This window comes from Salvelinus namaycush, chromosome 14 (assembly GCF_016432855.1).
Source record: "Salvelinus namaycush isolate Seneca chromosome 14, SaNama_1.0, whole genome shotgun sequence".
NCBI lineage: Eukaryota > Metazoa > Chordata > Actinopteri > Salmoniformes > Salmonidae > Salvelinus > Salvelinus namaycush.
In genome coordinates this window covers 31,142,059-31,162,663 of record NC_052320.1, presented here as the reverse complement: position 1 = coordinate 31,162,663, position 20,605 = coordinate 31,142,059, and the positions used below count along the sequence as shown (strand labels likewise).

At 42.3% G+C, this 20,605-nt stretch overlaps 1 protein-coding gene across 1 annotated transcript; it reads left to right on the top strand.

The window, feature by feature from the left end:
• The first annotated feature begins 1,100 nt into the window (after nt 1–1,100).
• On the top strand, nt 1,101–20,456 carry LOC120059388 (serine/threonine-protein kinase 35-like). Its single transcript, XM_039008400.1, has 3 exons — nt 1,101–1,810; nt 5,798–6,596; nt 16,135–20,456. Exons 1-2 carry the CDS (start codon nt 1,270–1,272, stop codon nt 6,532–6,534), a joined length of 1,278 nt encoding a protein of 425 aa, XP_038864328.1. The 5' UTR covers nt 1,101–1,269; the 3' UTR covers nt 6,535–6,596; nt 16,135–20,456.
• The last annotated feature ends 149 nt before the right edge of the window (nt 20,457–20,605 follow it).

Sequence of the window (20,605 nt, the reverse complement as noted above, 5' to 3'; positions counted from 1 at the left end):
TGCCTATGCCGCTCGGTCATCGCTCATCCATATATTTATATGTATATATTCTTATTCCATCCCTTTACTTAGATTTGTGTGTATTAGATAGTTGTTGTGGAATTGTTAGATTACTGTTAAATATTACTGCACTGTCAGAACTAGAAGCACAAGCATTTCACTACACTCACAATAACATCTGCTAACCATGTGTATGTGACCAATAACATTTTATTTGATTGGAATATATATGTCCACAGATGATATTAAAGAAAATGTGAAGGGAGGCAGAGTGATTGAGGCCAAAAGGTTGATCAGTCGGAAAGAGAGTCAAAGAAGTGAAACCTTATCAGTGATGCTGGGGTTTGAGAAAGTCTTGCCGGGAAAAGCACAGATATGATTCCTTAGTTTGAATGTTAGAGAATTTGTCCCATATGCACTGCAGTGTTTTAAATGCCAAAGAATAGGACACGTAGCTGCTCGGTGTAAAGGAAAGAAAAGATCTGTGGAGGGGCTCATGATTACAGTGAATGTGGAAGCAATGTGAAGGTTAAGTGCTGTTATTCTGGGGGAGAACACAATGCAGCATTTGGTGGATGCCAGGTACAGGGAGAGTCTAGAGAGGCTCAGAGATATAGGATCAGTCATGGTGTATCGTATGCAGAGGCCGTAACACAGATTGGTAGAACTACAGTGCGGACTGATGGAGCTTACATGGATGCACCTGTAGTAAGTGGACCTACTGTCGGGGCTGGTGCTTCTGATGGTCCTGGCAGGGTTTCGAGGCCCATTCAGAAATCTTGGGCTCATGAGTGTGCGACGTCAAAGGACACTTTGATAATGAATAAAGTTGACTTCATTGCTTTTATTGGTAAGGTTATCAATACGACTCAGGTTGTGTAAAGCAGCAGGGTGTGGTGGAAGTTAGTGATTTATTTGGTTTAGAATTGTATTTTCATGGTAGTACAGAATTTGGGCAGATCATGATTGATCATACATTCCAGCACAGTAAGTGGCGGCATGCACTCAAACTATTGTTTGCCGACCGCCATGATATAATAGAAGAAGAAGTCGGAGCAAGCCACTCCCTCCTCTCTCCGTTTGTACATTGGGGGCTGTACAGTTGTTTATTAATCAAATTTGTTCAAAGAGCGGCATCATATAAGTAGAGAGGGCTATCTGACGTTTAATATACAATTAAACGTCACAAGTTTGAGCATTCGTTTTGACTCAAGTAATGAAAGATACACATATTTTTCCTAAACACTTGTTTTCAACTAAAAAGAAGTCATGGATATATGCAACGGGATAAGGCGAAAGATAAGAACCCCAAGAAGTCTGCGGGCTTTCAAAAGGCTGGTTGAAGCACAGAACGCCAAAATGAAGACGAAACGGGAGGTAAAACAAGAGGTGGTCAAAGTCTTGAGGGCGCTGGTGGTAGGGAACAACAACGAAGACATCGATGTCCCTATGGAGGAGGACTGTTTCTCAATGAACTTTTCCAAGAACGAGAACCTGGAGCATATAGTAATGGCACCACGATACAATCTGTTGCGGGAGGTGGGAAGGGGCAGCTATGGGGTAGTGTTCGAGGCAATTGCTCTGAGGACTGGGGCAAGGGTAGCGGTTAAAAAACTGCAGTGCAACGCTCCCGAAAATGTGGAACTCGCTCTGGCCGAATTCTGGGCCTTGGCAAGCCTGGAGACGAAACACGAGAATGTGGTGCAGCTCGAGGAATGTGTGCTACAAAGGAATGGCATGGCCCAGAAAATGAGTCATGGAAATAAAAGGTCCAAACAATACCTGCGGTTGGTGGAGACTTCATTAAAAGGTAACTAACGTTAGCTAGTTAATGTTTACGTTGACGAAATCCACTGCCTGTTTGGTTGCCCTGTCACCCTTTTAATGACAGTAACTCGATTGAATTGATAAGATAGCTTGCTAGTTAGATCTGTGATCAATACAGAGCAGGCCAATCAAAACAATGGTTTCGTCAGCAAGCTAGCTGCTAGCTCAGTGTTTTGTTTGCAAAAAGTAGGCTAATTTTGCAAAAGTGCTGATCAACATATAAAAAAAACGAGGTGGATAAGGGAAATAAACCAAAAGTGTTGAAAACATTGTGTAACACGTTACCTATTGTTTCTATTAGGAGACTTGTTAGATGGGAGGGCAGTATGTAAACATCTAGAATAGTTTATCCATCATTATTGATTTCGTAATCAATTGTACGTTGCTTAGTGTCATACATTTGTTTTTAGTAAAAAGATTTTCCCACCTATAGGTTCACGCTGCCATACTGTTGTATAGGCAGTTTGCTATTTCCAGCACTTGAGAGAACACAGTGTTCTAGTTGGCTATCAGTTAACTCTCTCCTGGTAGCAAATTTGCATACATTTTTAAATTAAGCAATCAATATTTAATGCAATTAATGATATTAACCTATGCTATTTCCTCATATTTCTTATTATTAAATGCACTCCACTTAATTGTATTTTTTCCTAATCAAGCTTATTTAACCTAAATGTAAAATGTATATTAATTAAATAGGAGTATAATTATTTATAATTTTGAGAAAAATATACTTCTGAATCTTGTTTTTAATCTCTAGGCTTAAAGTTTAGAGCTTTTAGCCCCTGTACTGCCTTTGCTGCCCTTTTTATAGTTGGCAGTGGGCAATTCCACGGTAACTAAATTAGGCTGACTTTTTTTTACTTCAAAATGTTGCAAAACAAAAACCATTGAAATCAAAGTTTATCAAACTATACAACTCTCTAGACAAGGACACATTTGAACTATTTCCACTGAACATTTTACAAAAACACATTTACTGAAAGAACTGTGCAGATGCTAAGTTTGGTAACAGAATTATGAGTTTTTATCACTTAATTATTAAAACAAACATGATATCAGTAAAAATACTGTAACTAATTGGTAGGTAGGTCTACCTTCTGTGAAATTTCATGATCCTCCCTCCTCATGAGGGAGAGAAATTAGAAAATATCTTAAAGAATTACAAAGCACAAGGCAATGTTTCCTGAACTTACAGAAGGCAAATCATTTATCAAAACTAAATATGTGTAGGTAATAGTTGGCAGGGTTCTTTACATCAACATTATTGTGTGTTATTTATATTACCTTAAGACTTTTTCTGGTAGATGTTATCTAAGACCCCTTTTCTATCTGTTTGACCAGAAATCAGAACCTTTGCGTATTCCTAATTTTTAGGATGGTAAATGGTTGAAAAATGTATATATGCCTTAATTATTTTTTTTTTTTAAATATATATATATATATGACTATTAGCTTTCATTTTACATGCTCCTATAAACTTCACATGTTGGTGCTCATGGGTCCTTTTACATGGAAATGTCCTTATGTAAGTGTCACCATTCGGGCCATTACACTTGTCAACAAATTAAATATTAATCTTGCCTTCTTTTTAGCCAATAGCCATCATTTTTAAAGACAGAAGGAGCTTCTCTGGGCTAAATAGTCTAAAAGTCAATAGAATTTTTTGGGCAATTTCTTTTTACATTATCATCAATATTGGTCAGGTTAACCCACTTTCTGCACAGATTTGAGAGCATAGTGTTCTGAAGTCTAATGAACATAGGATGATCATCATATTTATGAAAGCTTGTTGGCCAATATGTGCTCAGCTAACACAATTCAGCACTGTCTTATATGTAGGCTAGGCTACAGGGATACGGCACTATAGTGTTGTCTGCAATGCCATCTCACAAAGCTGCATTGTTTGCTCAGGGCTTGTCCGGCAGGAAATTATAAACTTGATGCCATCTTGGAACAAGTTTCTGTCTGAGTTGATAAAGTAAGCTAGTTGTTGTATTGTATCTTGCACAATTAGGTTACTCCCTGCATTTTATAAACTGAAATACTACATTTTGAAAAGTTTTATTTAAATTTCCCCATAGATTTTCAGAACTCAGAAGCTGCATGAGCAAAAATGTTGCCTATTCGGACCTTACCAATATCAGCAAGTCAATTAATGCGTTAGCCAATACCAAAACAATGGTTGACATTGTGGTTTAAAACAATTCATGAGACAGGTATTTGTACCTATTCTTTTTTTTCTCCAACTTCTCTCTACCCATGTCCCACTGTAGACTTTGTTCACATCCTGGGGGTGTGACATTGTTGAAGGCAGTAGAGGGATGAAAAACAAATAGGATAAAGGGGTTATTGGGGTACTGTTTACATACCCATTTAAATCCCAGGTTCAACCCCGCCATGTTGCCGACACTAGAGGGACTTGGCCTTGACTGTCTGAAGGGATTTGTAGTCCTATAGCTTGCATTAGTTCAACTCACCCTCCTCAGCTCTCAAATATGCTGACTAAGCCTGAACATTGTGGGGCACAGACAGATTACCTGTGTTTGCATTGAGTTGTAGTCTTTGGACACAGTCCCAGATACCCTAGCCAAGATCAGTGCATTGCTGATTGCACTGTTGCACACAGCCCTATCTTAATGTGTGTAGATAGTGCGCGACAGTTTATTTAGGCCTAAGCAACAAGTCCCATTTGTTTTAATAGAGATCGTTGCACATGATGTGGAAGGGGGGCGGGGCGTAGTTAGTGTTTTCAAAGCGGAAAGCCGCTCAATGCGATGGAAGCCTACCCTTGCTAAACCCGCTTTGATGTTTAAAACCGACCTAACCTGATTTAACTTCTAATGAGCAAGCATAAAAAGACTGACCTATGACTCAGCATCGGAAGCACTCGTCTCGTACCGTATGTTACTTGAGCACTCTGTCATTTCCCTCAGATCTGGGTCAAATTAGCGAGACATTGTTTGTTTTGGTTCAAGCATTTCTCTCCTCCACTGTTGCCTGAACATGTTGGACACGTTGCAAGTTGGGGATAATGCTTAAAGTACATTTATTATTGACCCCCCATTGAGAATGTTAGTCTACTGGTTGATGGGGACCAGAAGGAAACCATAGACCATTACATGCTGACCGGGGGCGTGCCATCGCACGCATGTGGATTTTGTCCATCCACACCAGATGTGATCAGGACACGCAGGTTGAAATATCAAAACAAACTCTGAACCAACTATATTAACTTGGGGACAGGTCGAAATGCATGAAACATTCATGGCAATTTAGCGTGCTGCTGTTTGCTAATTTGTCCTGGGATATAAACATTAGGTTGTTATTTTACCTGAAATGCACGAGGTCCTCTACTCTGACAATTAATCCACAGATAAAAGGGTAAACCGAGTTAGTTTCTAGTAATTTCTCATCCTTCATGCTTCTTTTTCGGACTTTATATGTAGGTTGGCAACCAACTTTAAGGTACATTACCACCACCAACTGCACTGGAGTGTGGACCTCAGTTCATCTTTCAATCACCCACGTGGGTATATGATCCTAAAAACCAATGAGGAGATGGGAGCTGCGGGACTTGCAGCGCGTCAAAAAAAAAAAAAGCATGTTAGTCCCATTCATTAGCCTACATCACACTGTGATGTTGTTTTTCCAAGTTTTTGTCATGGCACACATGAAATCCCATATTGTCACAAATGTTAGTGATTAAAAGCACCATGGTGCTTGCCACCAGATTGGCTTTGTTCCCTTCAGTCTTTGTTGTATGCTCAAAACGCTGAGTCGCACGCTGTTCTTTTTAATTCATCCAAGAATCATCTCAAGGCATAGCGGGAGTGAGCGGGTGTAAGCGGGTATCCGAGGCCTGCGCAATATTGCTGAGCTACAATAAATTAAGCCTAGTGTATGAGGCCTCTCACTGTCAAGTGTGTGTGTTTTTGCTACCCTTTAATGCCGTTTTGTCTTTCCCCAGGTGAGCGGATTCTGGGCTACCCAGAGGAGCCGTGCTACCTGTGGTTCGTCATGGAGTTCTGCGAGGGCGGGGACCTCAACCAGTACATCCTGTCACGGCGGCCTGACCCGCGCACCAACAAGAGCTTCATGCGTCAGCTGACCAGCGCCGTGGCCTTCCTGCACAAGAACAACATTGTGCACCGCGACCTCAAGCCCGATAACATCCTCATCTCCCAGAAGTCGGGCTTTCCTGTACTCAAAGTGGCCGACTTCGGCCTCAGCAAGGTCTGCGCTGGCTTTGGCGCTGGTGGCAACGATGGCGATGAGCACCCCACAGCTGGTGGCGGGGACGGCAGCAACAACAAGAACGTGAACAAGTTCTGGCTGTCGTCGACTTGCGGCTCGGACTTCTTCATGGCGCCCGAGGTGTGGGAGGGCCATTACACGGCCAAGGCTGACATCTTCGCCCTGGGCATTATCATCTGGGCCATGCTGGAGCGGATCACCTTCATTGACGCAGAGTCGAAGCGCGAGCTGCTAGGCACCTATGTGCGGCAGGGCAGCGAGATCGTGCCAGTGGGCGAGGCGCTGCTGGGAAACCCCAAGATGGTCCTCCATATCCCGCAGAAGACACGCAGCACCATGTCGGAGGAGGTGAAGAAGCTGCTGCAGGACATGCTGGCGGTCAACCCCCAGGACCGGCCCGACGCCTTCCAGCTGGAGGAGCGGGTGGACCAAGTCACGCGTGCTGCGTGACACTCCTCCCGTTCCCCTTTCCAACCCCTGGTCAGTCAGAGAAGGGACTGCTCTTTTACCAGGTAGGTTATCTTCCTTCTCACATAGACACACACACATTTCACCTGCTCACTCACTCATATAGCTTCACTGAAGAGTTGACCTTTATTAAATGTGACCTAGTTGATCCTATTTGAATGTATGTTGATCCTATTTTACTGTCAATTGATCCTATATCAGTCAACTGTTTAGCAGCTCTGTCAGTGCCCTCCTGATTTGTTAGTATGTCACTCGTGTATTTGGTCTGCCTCCACTTAACTTTCAAGAATCGCATTCCTTTGCTAAGTAGGGGTCAGTTCTTTTTAATTTATTACATTTTTATTCAACCTTTATTTAACTAGGCAAGTCAGTTAAGAACAAATTTACAATGTTATTTACAATAACGGCCAAACCCTAACCCGGACAACGCTGGGCCAATTGTGCGCCGCCCTATGAGACTCCCAATCACGGCCCGTTGTGATACAGCCTGGACTCGAACCAGGGTCTGTAGTGACGCCTCTAGCACTGAGATGCAGTGCCTTAGACTGCTGCGCCACTCGGGAGCCTTGTATTAATACCCATGTAAATCAGTGAAAGCTATTCTCCTCACTGCCACATTGACTTTAATCTGAGATAAACTGTTCTTGACTTAGCAGAGGCTTTCGCCTCCCCTCTCTGTTCAGTCGCACTCAGTGCCGCTACACAAGAGAACTGGTAGGCTGGTAATGCCTTGACGCACAGTCTGCTGTTTCAAATACAAACATGCTGGTCCTGAGTCCAGACAAGCAATTCTGCATGCCAGAGATCCCTCGCTCGGTCTCTTACGACTCACTCGTTTTTCTGTTTATTCATCTGACTGCTCCTCCCTCCCCCTCTTTTCTTTTTTCTCTTTCTTCTTTCTCTCTGGCTTTAATCAAAACCATGCTATCTGCCCTGAGGGGCAAAGTGTACCCTGTGCGGTTGCCAGTGCCATTCCAAACTGCATCGCTCCCTCCCTCTCTGGCCCACTTTTCATTCTTTCATAACGCTCTCCTGCTCTGACAGATCATCCCCTCAGGGGCCTTTAGTTTAACACTATGTTTGCCTGTAGATGAGCAGATCAGCTGGGCTCGTCTGCTTTCCAAAGCCAAACCCGGTCCAGCCCTCCACTTCCTGCTGCTCCTCCTCTGCGTGTGTATGGGAGATGGTATCAGTGCTCTGCAAACAAGCCCTATTCTTATTGGGCTGAGTTGAGTAACAGATGCCCTTTGCTTACCTCTCAGGTGCACTCACATCACATTTGATCATGATTTATTGGAATTTCTTGGCAGGCTGCTTAATTCCAGTTGTCTTAGCCATTTGGACTTTCAGGGCGTCTAAGGACATTGTGCCATGTCAGTCTTTGGGCCGTGGATGTCCTCACCTTGTTTTTCGGAGAGACTAAGTAGACTACTCCCAGTGCCTCTGTGGTTGGCTGTAAGACACCCGTTTCTTTTGAATACTTGATCTGCGCACACTCAAAGTATTTGAAAGAAAACAAGTATTTTGAACCCAGGTTTCGGCACACTCATTGCCAGGGGGAAATGCAGCACGGAACAAAAAGTGTAAATCATAGTCCACAGACGCTGAGACACAATAGTCCGGGTTCCCATTGTGACATAGCTACAAGGCTCTGAGACCACCATCCGCGGTGGATAATAATCCCGAACACGGACCTCCCCACAGTTCTCAACTGAAAGCCAATGGTCCAATATTCTACAACACTGCTTTTGTGCTTAGCGTACACATTTTGGACTATGATAAACCCTTAAAGAGTAACTGTCAGACACTGGGTGAGCCACATGCTCCATTCTTCATGGGCTGATTTAATTAAGTCTGTGCTGGACTGATTTTGTTCATCCCACAAGAGCTGGTCCCGAACCCGAGCACAGTCCTGAAAATGTTATTTTAGGCGTATGTGACGCAGCTTGCTTGGCAGCCCCTGTCCCAGCAATTTTACACCATATAGACAAGATCAAAATGCACACAAATAGCCTAAACAATGTGTTAAAAATACCAGAGATTCTCACATGGGACATTTTATTTTTGGCTATCGGTAGTGCTCATTATTGGGCTATTTCAGCCAATAGGCTAGACATAGTTTGGAAGAGAGCAAAGTTGGGGAGAAATGGAATAGGAGAGCAGACACTTGACTTGAGCTATGTTTTGCATACGTTTAGGAGTGGGAGTAAAATAAATAATGTTATTCATATTTAGTAGATGTTGGAGCCTATCATATCCTATGTTTTTGTCACATGCTTCGTAAACAACAGGTGTAGATTAACAGTGAAATGTTTACTTACTGGCCCTTCCCAACAATGCTGAGAAACATTGAAAAATAATAGAAAGATAATAACATAAGGAATAAATACACAATGAGTAAAGATAAGGGGTGACGGTACCAAGTCGATGTGCTTGGTTACGAGGTAATTTAATTAGATATGTACACAGTTCCTTTAGAAATTATTCATACCCCTTGACTTATTCCAAATGTTGTTGTTACAGCCTGAATTCAAAATAGATTAAATATATTTTAAGTCACCCATCTATACACAATAACCCATAATGACAAAGTGAAAACATGTTTTTAGAATTCTCTGCAAATGTATTGAACTACTTTGTAGATGCACCTTTGGTGGTGGTTACAGCTTTCAGTAGTCTTTGGTATGTCTGTATCTGCTTTGCACATATGGATTTGGGGATTTTCTTCCATTCTTCCTTGCAGATGTTCTCAAGCGCTTAAGTTAGATGGGGAGCGGCAGTGAGCAGCAATCTTCAAGTCTTTCCACATATTTTCAATGTGATTCATGTCTGGGCTTTGGCTGGGCCACTTAAGGACTTTCACATTCTTGTTCTGAAGCCATTCCGGCATTTTGTCTATTGTGCTTGGGGTCATTGTCCTGTATGAATGTGGTTTTCCTCTGGTTTTCTCCAGACAGCACTTTGCATTCAGGCCAAAGAGTTAACATTTTCTCATCAGACCATAGAATATTTTGCCTGTCTTCATGTGCCTTTTTGCAAACTCCAAGCGTGCCGTCATTTGCCTTTTTCTCAGGCGTGGCTTCCGTCGGGACTCTCTTCCATAAATCCCAGATTGGTGAAGTGCTTTAGAAACTGTTGTCCTTCTGGCAGGTTCTCCCATTTCAGCCAAGGAGCTTTGTAGTTCTGCCAGAGTGATCATTCCCTGACCAAGGTCCTTCTTGCCCGGTTGCTCATTTAGGTTGGACGGCCAGCTCTTGGCAGGGTCTGGGTAGTTCCATATTTCCTAATGTTTCCCACTGTGCGGTTGAAAACTTTCAACATTCTAGACATTTTTTATACCCTTCCCCAGATATATGCATCATTACAATTCAATCTTGGAAATCTTTGAACAGTTCCTTGGACTTCATTGTATAGTTTCTGCTCTGACATGCACTGTCAACTGTGGGACCTTATATAGACAGGTATGTTTCTTTCTAAATCATGTCCAAACAATTGAATTGGCAACAGGAAAGGGAGATACCTAGTCAGTTGTCCAACTGAATGTATTCAACTGAAATGTGTCTTCCGCATTTAACCCAACCTGTCTGATTCAGAGAGGTGCGGGGGGCTGCCTTAATCGACATCCTTGTCTTCGGCACACGGGGAACAGTGGGTTAACTGCCTTGCTCGGGCAGAATGACAGATTTTTACCTCGTCAGCTCTGGGATTCGATCCAACAACCTTCCGGTTACTGGCCCAACGCTTTAACCACTAGGCTACATAGGTGGACTCCAATGAAGCTGTAGTGACATCTCAAGGATTATCCAAGGACATTTGATGCACCTGAGCTCAAGTGTCATAGCAAAGGGGTGTGAATACTTATGTCAATTAGATATTTAACTTTCAATAAATTTGCAAACATTTCTGGAAACATGTTTTCACTTTGTCATTATGGGGTATTGTGCGCAGATGGGTGAGAAATCCATTTAGAATTCAGGCTTTAACACAACAAAATCTGGAATAAGTTAAGGGGTATGAATACTTTCTGAAGGCTCTGTATGGGTAGGAGTAAAGTGACTAGGCAACAGGATAGATGATGGGCAGCAGCGTATGTGATGAGTCAGAAGAGTTAGTACAAAGCAGGATCAATGCAGATAGTCAGCGAGAATTAGCCTTTATGAATAGTGCGACAGAGGTCCTTTTAATACAATAGAAAAAACAGAAAGACAACCTTTTAGAAAATCTGCTGGACTTAAAAAGTTGTCTGTCTGACCGCCCTCTCCCGCCTGCAGCATGAAAACCGCTGATCGCGCCGCAATGATCTCTGTCGGGGCCCACGGGAATGCAGCGCTCTGCTTGGTTGCATGGATACAACTGAGACTTCAAGCAGCAGACAGCTCGGAGGAATGGGACAATTTTGTCAAGAATCTCGTCAAAAACGTGTCAACTCAAAGCCTCTGTGGATTAAGACAGTAGCCTCACGCTACGTTAGCGCACATTTTAATTGAATTTGTTGAATGTGTTAGATTGTGCTCGAAGGATCCTCCTAATAACCCTAATCCCTCGTAGATGAGATTGAGGACTGGATGGTTTGGATAACTGAAGTTCCAATCTGAACTTGAATCCAGATGGTCAGAGTTTTTGGGGCACTCTGACCAATCCCCAATGCTTTAGACTGCCGTTCACCTTTTTCCCCCTCGCCACTCCCCTCCCAGCTGCCCAGTGAGCTGTGAGTGTCAGTGAGTTAACTGTGAAGTAGGGCTGGGCGCAAGAATCAAGGTTTTGTTAAAATGTTTGTTCTCATGCTGTCTTTTTGGTCTCATCTGCTTCACTCCTGCTGTTACTGTGCACCTTCTCATTTCCACACATCCAGAAAACCCCGGCCACTCACCACATCAAAGATGAGAGATCACTTCTTCCTCACTGATTTGGCCCAACAGAATCATATGGACACCGAAAGACATTGACCTTATTTTACTGTAATAGAGAAGTGACCCTTTCTATTGGTCCTCTTTTTATGTTTCAGCTCCTCAAATTGCACGCAGAGCAGACTACTAAAACAGGAGTAGCAATGAATATTGATTGTTGTGCGGTACCACTTACTGTTAGAAGCATTTTAGCCAAAGACTGATATACTAGCTGTTCTGGTTAAATTTGTAACAAAAAGGGCGTTTTCATAGACTGACTTGAAAGCCATATCAGTGAATATTGCAAAAAAGCAGGAAAAGCTATTTTGATAAAATAATTCAATTATTAGTGGGTCTTATGGTTGTGGAAGGCTTATATTTAGCCTAGGTATAACTTCACAAGCCCTGAATTCATTAGATTATTGCTGACTGTTTGAAATGCAGTGTATTTGAACGTTAATTGTACAACAAAGCTTACATATATATATATATGACAGAGATATATATCATATCATTATCCACCTATAAATTTGAAAAGAATCAAGATATGATTTTTTTAGGCCATATCGCCTAGCTGCGTAGTGTTGCGTGTCTCTCGACCGGTGTGGAGTGGCCTCATTTTCTCCTGCAGAATGCAGGGATAGCTGTTATGCCTGTTATGTAACCCACCCCTGGTACCCTGTCTGATGGGAGAATCCATCATCTGTCACACAGGGGGGGATTAGGTCTTGAGAACACAGAGCGGGTGGAGGGGGTGAATATGGTAGGTTGAGGGGGTTATCGGGGGCTTACAGTGAGGTGGTGGGGTTTTAAACCTGTGTTAAATACAAATCCTTTCAGTGCGCAAGGATCAGGCTGAACTGAAAGTGACATCTTCTCTGTCCAGTACCACCACCACTGCCGTGGGCATCCTCCATCGCTGTTGTTGTCGTCCACCGTCTCTCACACACACACATACACACACACACACACTTGCGCACTCTCAGAGCGGTCCATGGTTAGTTACTGTTAGCTCCTTCTATGCAAGGGTTTACTGAGGCTCACGTTTGGAACATTTTGTCCTCTGCCTGCCAGCCTGTGTATCTGTGTGCCTCTACCCAGATAAACCAGGCCAATGCGCTTTAGCTTTTCCCCCGCCTTTACTTAAACGGAGGTTGTGTTTTATTTTCAGCATCTGTGTTTTGTTGGCCATCTTTTTTTATTGAGATGATTTTGTATGAACTGAGGGATTTCGAGTGCCCTGCACATGAGTAACATCAGCAGGGAACATTGACTGTGGTGCCTTACGCAAGCCTTTCTATGTACAGTGTATAGGTTCCAAACTGGGTCTAGTTCAACCCTATCCTAGGGCACACGGTAGGTGAGCAGAAGAACGCATGTTCAAACTTGGAAGTCTCTCTCTCTCTACTATGAGTCTCTATGGAAATGGTGTTGTTTAGAAAGTGGTTTGGCTGTATGGTACAGCATGTACTCAATGTGTTCTGTGGGTGTGTCTCACCGTATGTATAGATGCTTGTTGTCATGGAAACTGGTTGGGGGGGTGACTGACGTCAGTGAAAGCTAAACACAATATTCGAGTTGATTGAGAAATGCCAGCAGGGGGACACTTTTTATATATGATTTTGGGGGGAGTGGAGGGCGGGTGTCCAAGAACGAGAGCGTTTTTGCATAGTTATGTAACCGGGGTGTTTTGAACTTTGTTTGCTGTATGCACCCCTCGGTCTCGTTTCACCCTGCCTTCCACTGCCTGTGTTACTGACTGGCAGTGCTGGGGTTCTGCATTGGCATGTACAGTTGTGAGTCAACCATATCTGTGCGGTTTGGTGCAGTGTTTGGTTTCAATCACTTTCTTTTGTCAGGCACACTGGAGTAGGCTATACAGTGTCTTTGAGCATTGTTCTGCTGAGCCTCAGTTTGGTCTTCTGGTTGGAGCCTTTTTAAACTCTCATTTATTGATAAGATGGGCGTGATCAGCTGGTGTTGTTGCAAAAAGCAGTTAGGAGCTTGCTCTCAGGGATATTTTTAGTGATGAACTCAGATTTTTAGATAAGTCTTACTGCTGCTATAGCTTCACTGAGTGTCTCAAAGATCCACACATGTTTGCCAACCCTGACTGAAACCATGAATCACCACTATCCCACAAATACTCACCCCCGTTGATATCAAATCACTTCAAGATGGGTGAATTACCTGAGGCTGGACGGTGAATTCCTCCCAAACCTGAAAACAAACAGGCAGACACAGCCAACCTCGGTGTGAGCTTGGGCATTGCGTAAGTTGCGTTGCATAAGTTTGTCGGTTTCTCTATTTTGCTTTCTTTTCCCTAAGTGCTTTTAATGGTTTTCAGTGGTGCTGTTGTGGTCGTACAGAGAATGTTATAACTGGTTTTGAGTTTGGGTGAGGACCAGACTCCTCTGCTAGTTTTAATTGCACTCACTCACTCTCTCACGTACAGAACTTGCCTGGCAGTTGTGGGTGGACTGAGGTTTTTTAGCCCTTTTAAAACGCAGGAGCAGAAATTATTATAGTTAGTTGAGTATAAGAGGATGGCACATTGGAGATCTAAAGAGGAGCTTAAAGGCCCAGTGCAGTCAAAAACGTGATTTCCTTGTGTTTTATATATAAATGCAACATGTAAACTGTTGGTTTCATGAGCTGAAATGATCCTTGAAATATTCCAAAAACACAAAAAGCTTATTTCTCTCCAATTTTGTGCAAAAATGTGTTTACATTCCTGTTAAGGTGCATTTCTCCTTTGCCAAGAAAATCCATCCACCTGACAGGTGAGGCATATCAAGAAGCTGATTAAACGGCATGATCATTACACAAGTGCGCCTTGTGCTGGGGACAATAAAAGGCACTCTAAAATGTGCAGTTTTGTCCCACAATATATTGCAATAGATGTCTCAAGTTTTGAGGAAGCGTGCAATTGGCATGCTGACTGCAGGAATGTCAACCAGAGCTGTTGCAAGAGAATTGAATGTTCATTTCTCTACCGTAACCCGCCTCCACCATTGTTTTAGAGAATTTGGCAGTACGTCCAACTGGCCTCACAACTGCAGACCACGTGTAACCACGCCAGCCCAGGACCTCCACATCCGGCTTCTTCACCTGCATGATCATCTGAGAGGGGTGGGCCTGGCTCCCAGTGGGTGGGCCTGGCTCCCAGTGGGTAGTCCTGTTCCCTCCCAGGCCCACCCACTGGGAGCCAGGCCCACCCATGTCTGCACCCTTACCCAGTCATGGGAAATCCATAGATTAGGGCCTAATTTATTTATTTAAATTGACTGATATCCTTATATGAACTGTAACTCAGTAAAATCTTTGAAATGGTTGTGTTTTTGTTCAGTATATTTCCACGCTATGAGGTTGGAATAATACTGTGAAAATAATGATGAAACCCTTTTAATATAAGAACTGTTTGAAAAGACTGCTTGAAATGGTGGAGTTTTGGCCTTCAATGGTGACCTCACCATGCTGTAAATTAGTTAATAGATCAAAAATAGAGTTCCAAACCTCTTTGCCAACAGCTAATGTTCAGTTTTCCCCTCCCCCAGCTCAAACCACTCTGACAGTCCTAGCAAAAGTCTTGCTTGAGAAATTGCTCTGCATGCTAGTGGCATTGGGGAAAGTTGTGTTTCAGCAGACTTTAAATGTCCCTCTGCTCAGAATAGGTGTCTCCCACCTCCCACGAGTCTTGACAGGATCTTTAGCTGGGTTGTGTTCATTAGGCACTAACAGACCAACAGGAAGGGACTACATGGACTCTTCTAATAAGAACCGCTCATTTCCATTTTTCCTTACAAAATATTTGAAAGCATTTTCTTTTGCTTGCCCTAACAAAGTGACCCTGGCACAGTCTTCCTCCTCCACCTCCCATTCATGTGCAGGCTTGTTAAGTCGGCTACCACCATCGATCGATCCCCCTGGGCTTAAGAGCAATCCATAATGGCTGGCTTTTAGCCTGACAGTGTCAGCTGCCGCAGGGCCGTTACAGCAGCTGAGAGTGCTGCAAGCAGTTAGTGAAGGAAAGGGGCTCTTTTGCTCATGGAACAAAGTGCTGCAGTGGTTGCTGCATGGGGGGGGGGGGGGGGATTTATGGGGTTGTGCAGACTTTTTACAGCCTCAGTGGAGACCACTGTAAAGAAGCTATTTTTTAAACTTGTAAAAATCATCAATATATCAATATCATTTTCATTGTTGTCATTTTTTTTAAATGACATTTGAGCAGTTTGCCTTTTTCATGTCAAGTGGTTTCTTTTTATGCATCAGTCCAGCTGGCCCACTTGTGCACATACCATGTGGTATGAGTTATGCAACCTATCCATGGCACGTACTTCACTACTTAATAGTGTGCATCATTGAGATTAAAGCGAAAACTAAAGGATCTGGGTTACGTCATTAATAGTTTCAATGTTTGTTTGTTTTTCGGAGTGGTTGTCATGGTATTTATACCATGACACTATCGGAAATCTCGGACGTGTCAACCAATCAGGGTCTAAATCCCACCAATCTCGCACATCTGAATGGCCTTGCATAATGGCACATTTCTATAGGCTATACATTTTGTATGCACAGTTCAGTGAAATGCACTGGAGTTCCACAGTACACTATTAGCACTGCCTAAAGAATTATGATGGCCTGTATTTCATATTGACGAACATTCAATCATCTTGTTTTCTCTCTTTCTCCACAGATTGGTATACAAACTGAAGGTGGGATTCCACATCTGTACAGAGGTGTAAAAAGGGACTATGAACTGTGAAACCTCTACAATTGCTCCTAAATGTGAAAGAATGGAGGGTTTGCGGTCAGCGCTTCTACAATCAGGACACCTTTATCGGGAAAGCTATGCAATAAGTCATATGAGAAGTCAGGTCCTCTCCCCTTCCCCCACCGCACCTTTTATTTTTAAAAAGCCGAAAGACATTCACCAATGGACGACGGTCAGGTATGCCGTCGTCCTTGGCACACCTGGTTTGGAATGGGGGCGGCAGTAGCCTTGAGGTTGGAGAAGCAGGCCAGCATCTGGAGGGTTGCCGGTTCGAATCCCACTGCTGAAGAGGGCAAAAATATGGCGGGAGTGAACCAGCAGGTGCCACCTACTTCTCCAACCTAATGTGTGGATGTGTGTGTGTATATCTGGGGGGTTAGATAAAATGTCCATCCTGTAGGGACTAATAAAGTATATCTTATCTTAATGGCCACAAGGAGTAATAATGATTTGTTATTTGATGAGCTGGTCTTCAAAATACATTTTTCTCAATGTTGTTTTTTTATTTGAATTGGTTCGGACATGTACTGATTCTTCCTTCTTCTCCGATGTTGACGTGTGTTGGATGGGGCCACAGGCTAGTATGGATGGATAATCGTTCATGTATATACCGGAGAGGATAACATGTTGCACTGTGTACCCTCTATACCAGAGTTTTACAAAGTATTCCTAAAACGACCGACGCTAATGATGTAGAAGAAGGGACTTGTATACTGTGAATTGGAAATGTGAATTCAGTTCAATACAACTTCATTTATAGACAATTTAGAAAGGTGGGTTATATTGGGTAGTTCAGTACACAGCGCCCCATGTCCCCCGTCCTCAATGTGGACACATTGCACTAGTATCAACCAAGCAGCATCATCAACACCCCTGTTCCCCTCCCTCTACACCCTTGTGCCTTATTAGACTTTCATCAAATGGAGGGGTAACCAATTTGATTCCCAAGTAGTTTGATGTTTTTTTTATTTTTACATGCAGTATATCATTTTCCCTTGGTAGCAGGCCTATATAATATGATAATATTATGTCGTGCATTTGAAGCCAAACGGTGCCATCTCCCTATATAAGATCATAAAATGGTTTTAGGGGAATTACCTATTGCGTAAACCAAATTGTACCAGAGTTGTGGACACTGATGTCACATAATTTAATATTGGGCTAAATATAAATTGATTATGTTATATATCCCAAATATTTGGTATGAAATGGAATCGTGTTAATTTCAGACCGAAAAATTTACTGATTAGCTAGTAAGTGCGATGAAAAGTCTTAAGTTATTGTATGTCACTCACCATTAACTTGACATTGACAGTGTCTTTTTTTATACAGAAATGAATAATGAAATGTAACTGTTGGCTACTGTGAGCATGTTATGGTTTCAATGTGAGGTTTGTGTATGAAGATTCAGGACCCTCACCAAAAGGGATTTTCGACTCACTTTAAGCCTAGTGCCAATTAAGGGCAAAGCAGGCAACTTTGAGTGCTTCGAAATTCCTTTTAAACTCTCATTTACTTCTTTGACTTTGGATTTTGTTACCATAACATTTGCTGATAACATGTAAATAATGCTATGGAATGGGATCAAAAGGACCTCTGATCTTTGTAATTGAATGGTTTTTGAATATCTGTTGGAGGTTCTTCAGTTTAGGATTGTTTGGCATTGGTAATAATTCCCCCAAGTAGCACCACGACTTAAAAAGTATATAAAAAAATCCCAGTTTCCTCGTTCACCATAGAGCCGTTTTTAGTCGTGTCACTTCACTATAAACAAGATGTGTGTGGGAATAACAGTTGAATGGACAGATACTATTGTACACACACAAAAACGCATAGTCATCGTCGTCGTTTTTCAAACACTACCACTTAAGAGACTACCTTCTAGATTGTGAAGTGTCTTTTTGCAATGTTTCTGACTTCCTAGTATTTTAGTAAGTCCGAGTGACAATACCCGTTCACGTAATGGTTGACAGTCTAAACCAGGGCTGGATCTTTCCTAAAAGCTAATCCTGGATTGCAGAATGTGGACTTCAGCAAGCACCAACCAACAAACAGTTGAACCACAGCATATTGGGCATGTTCCCTGTTATCTATTCGCTTTTATTTTAAGTGAGCACGGTAGTTGACGATTGATTCATAGACATGTTTACAGCTATTGACAAACACTCAATCTGTTTTTGATAGTCTGGTCCTACCTCAGTCTCCTCCTTCTCTGACCGTTGTCTTTCACTAGACCGTCTCACTAGATTACTTTTAAACTGGTTTCGGTCTAGACCTGTTTCATTTGCGTTTTTAGAGGGCCATTTCTTTAATTGTGATCGGTTTAGACCCGAGTCAGTTTTTCTTTAACCTCAACCAACCTCACTGGTCAAACTCCTCTAAGACGCTTTTAGATGTGTTTTTTTTATTTTCTCCGCTACCGTTAGCTACTCTGATCGCCGTTTGAGATTTTGAATACTTTACCTTCAAGCTTCGCTGCAGATAACACTTAGCTTTTGCCTTTTTAGATTTTTTTATTTTTTTTTACAGATAATCTCAGAAGTTAACACACCTCTTTCTCAGATACCTCTATTTTAATGTTAGACTGTACACCCAGTGACACTCAGCTTTACTTAAGAGACCAGTTTGTTACCTGGAAAACCTCTGACCTCTTTCGGTGTTAAGTAAGTGAGCACTCCCTTTAACGTCATGGCAACGTCTACTGTTGCATGACTACTCTACATTCATGTTTTACGTTGAAATATACTGTATATGATAAGGGAACTGAAGCTCTTTCCGCCACCTATTGTTCATACATAATGTTGTATCTTGTTGGGAGTAGTGAAGACTTTGTGTGTAGGTTACATGTGTATTGCCATGGTTTAAGGGGAGCACTAGTCATAAAGCCACGGTAATGATTATGCTTAAAAACCAACCCACTCCTCTATGCAACCTTCTTTCACTGTACAAGGAACCAAACCATTTGTTCTGTTCTGTTTGCGCTCCTGAACTACTACTTCTTTCAGCACCTATGTCAAAGTGTGTATACAGTACGCATCATGTAAACTATGAACTTTTTGTTCAAGAAGCTAACTTGAGCCATTAGATGTTTTTAGTAAAGCATCTTTTTTTTGTTGTTGCTGTAAATGTTTGACAACTTCAGTTTCTCTTGAAATAAATTATAAAAAATAAGTCTTTTTTTTTATTAGGGCCAAATCATCAGACCAAATCTTTCATTACACATGCCAAAAACTGCATTTTATAATTAATTGTCCAATATACATTGGGCTCAAACAAACCTCTGCTAGCAGTCTAATCCTTTATGAACTGGTTGAACCACCTATAGTATCTAACCACCGAGTACATGGCACAACTAGAATAGACAGATTGCATTATAACAAATTATACTCCCACATTTAAGAATGTATGACCATTTTGGTCCTAGTCTTTACAAATGTAATTTATTCTAATTTATAGTCGTCAACCTCTCAGACTAGGCTGTGTTATGTCTGTCTGTCAACCAGCCCCCTACTGTCTGGTGGTCATCTGATTGCAACTGATCTGCAGCAGACTGGGATTCCTGTATATCTGTTTTAGTGCTACCACCCATTCACTGTAGGGCAAACAGCCGCTCTGATCCAAAGGTGTGGGAGACTGCTGTGGGAAACTACTTAGTCCATTTGGGCCTCCACTAAATATACAGCACAGGGGGCTGCTGAGCGGAGGACGGCTCATAGTAATGGCTGGAATAAATGGAATGGTTTTGAACATTGATACCATTCCATTCACTCCATTCCAGCCGCTATTGTGAGCCGTCATCCTCTCAGCAGCCTCCTGTGCTCTATTTGTCTGTAAATAAATGTGCTAACTAAATCATCGTAGTTGGCGTAGGCTACATTTCCAGTCTGATCATTTTATTTCGGTTGTAAGATGTCAGTCTTCCATGCATCTTTTTCCTGTTTTGATTTAGTTCAGATGGTCTGCTAGTTTTATTCTACAGGTTTTCGTTGCAACCAGGTTTTTTCTGTGGCTCGGATTTCCGTGTAATCTCCGTTAGTAGCTTTTAAGAAATCCAGTGGTAACCCGCAGGTTCTGTGTCTTCGTTGCAATACTATGGTTTTAACGAGCTCAACACATTACCCTGTCTCTCACCATTGTATTCCTCAAAAATAACATTATTGTTTGTACTGTTATTATATAACTGGGTGTTTTATACGCTTCATATATTGTTCATTGAGGTGGATCCCTGAAAATGAATACTAATAAACCACTTTCAAAAATAACTTTTATATAGTCATTTTAAAGACCACAGAGACTACCTTTATTGGGGAGCCAAGCTGCAGTAAAGCAGAGCTCCAAATGATAAACATACAGTCGTGTTGAGGCATGGTGACAAACTTGGCTCATTTTGGCC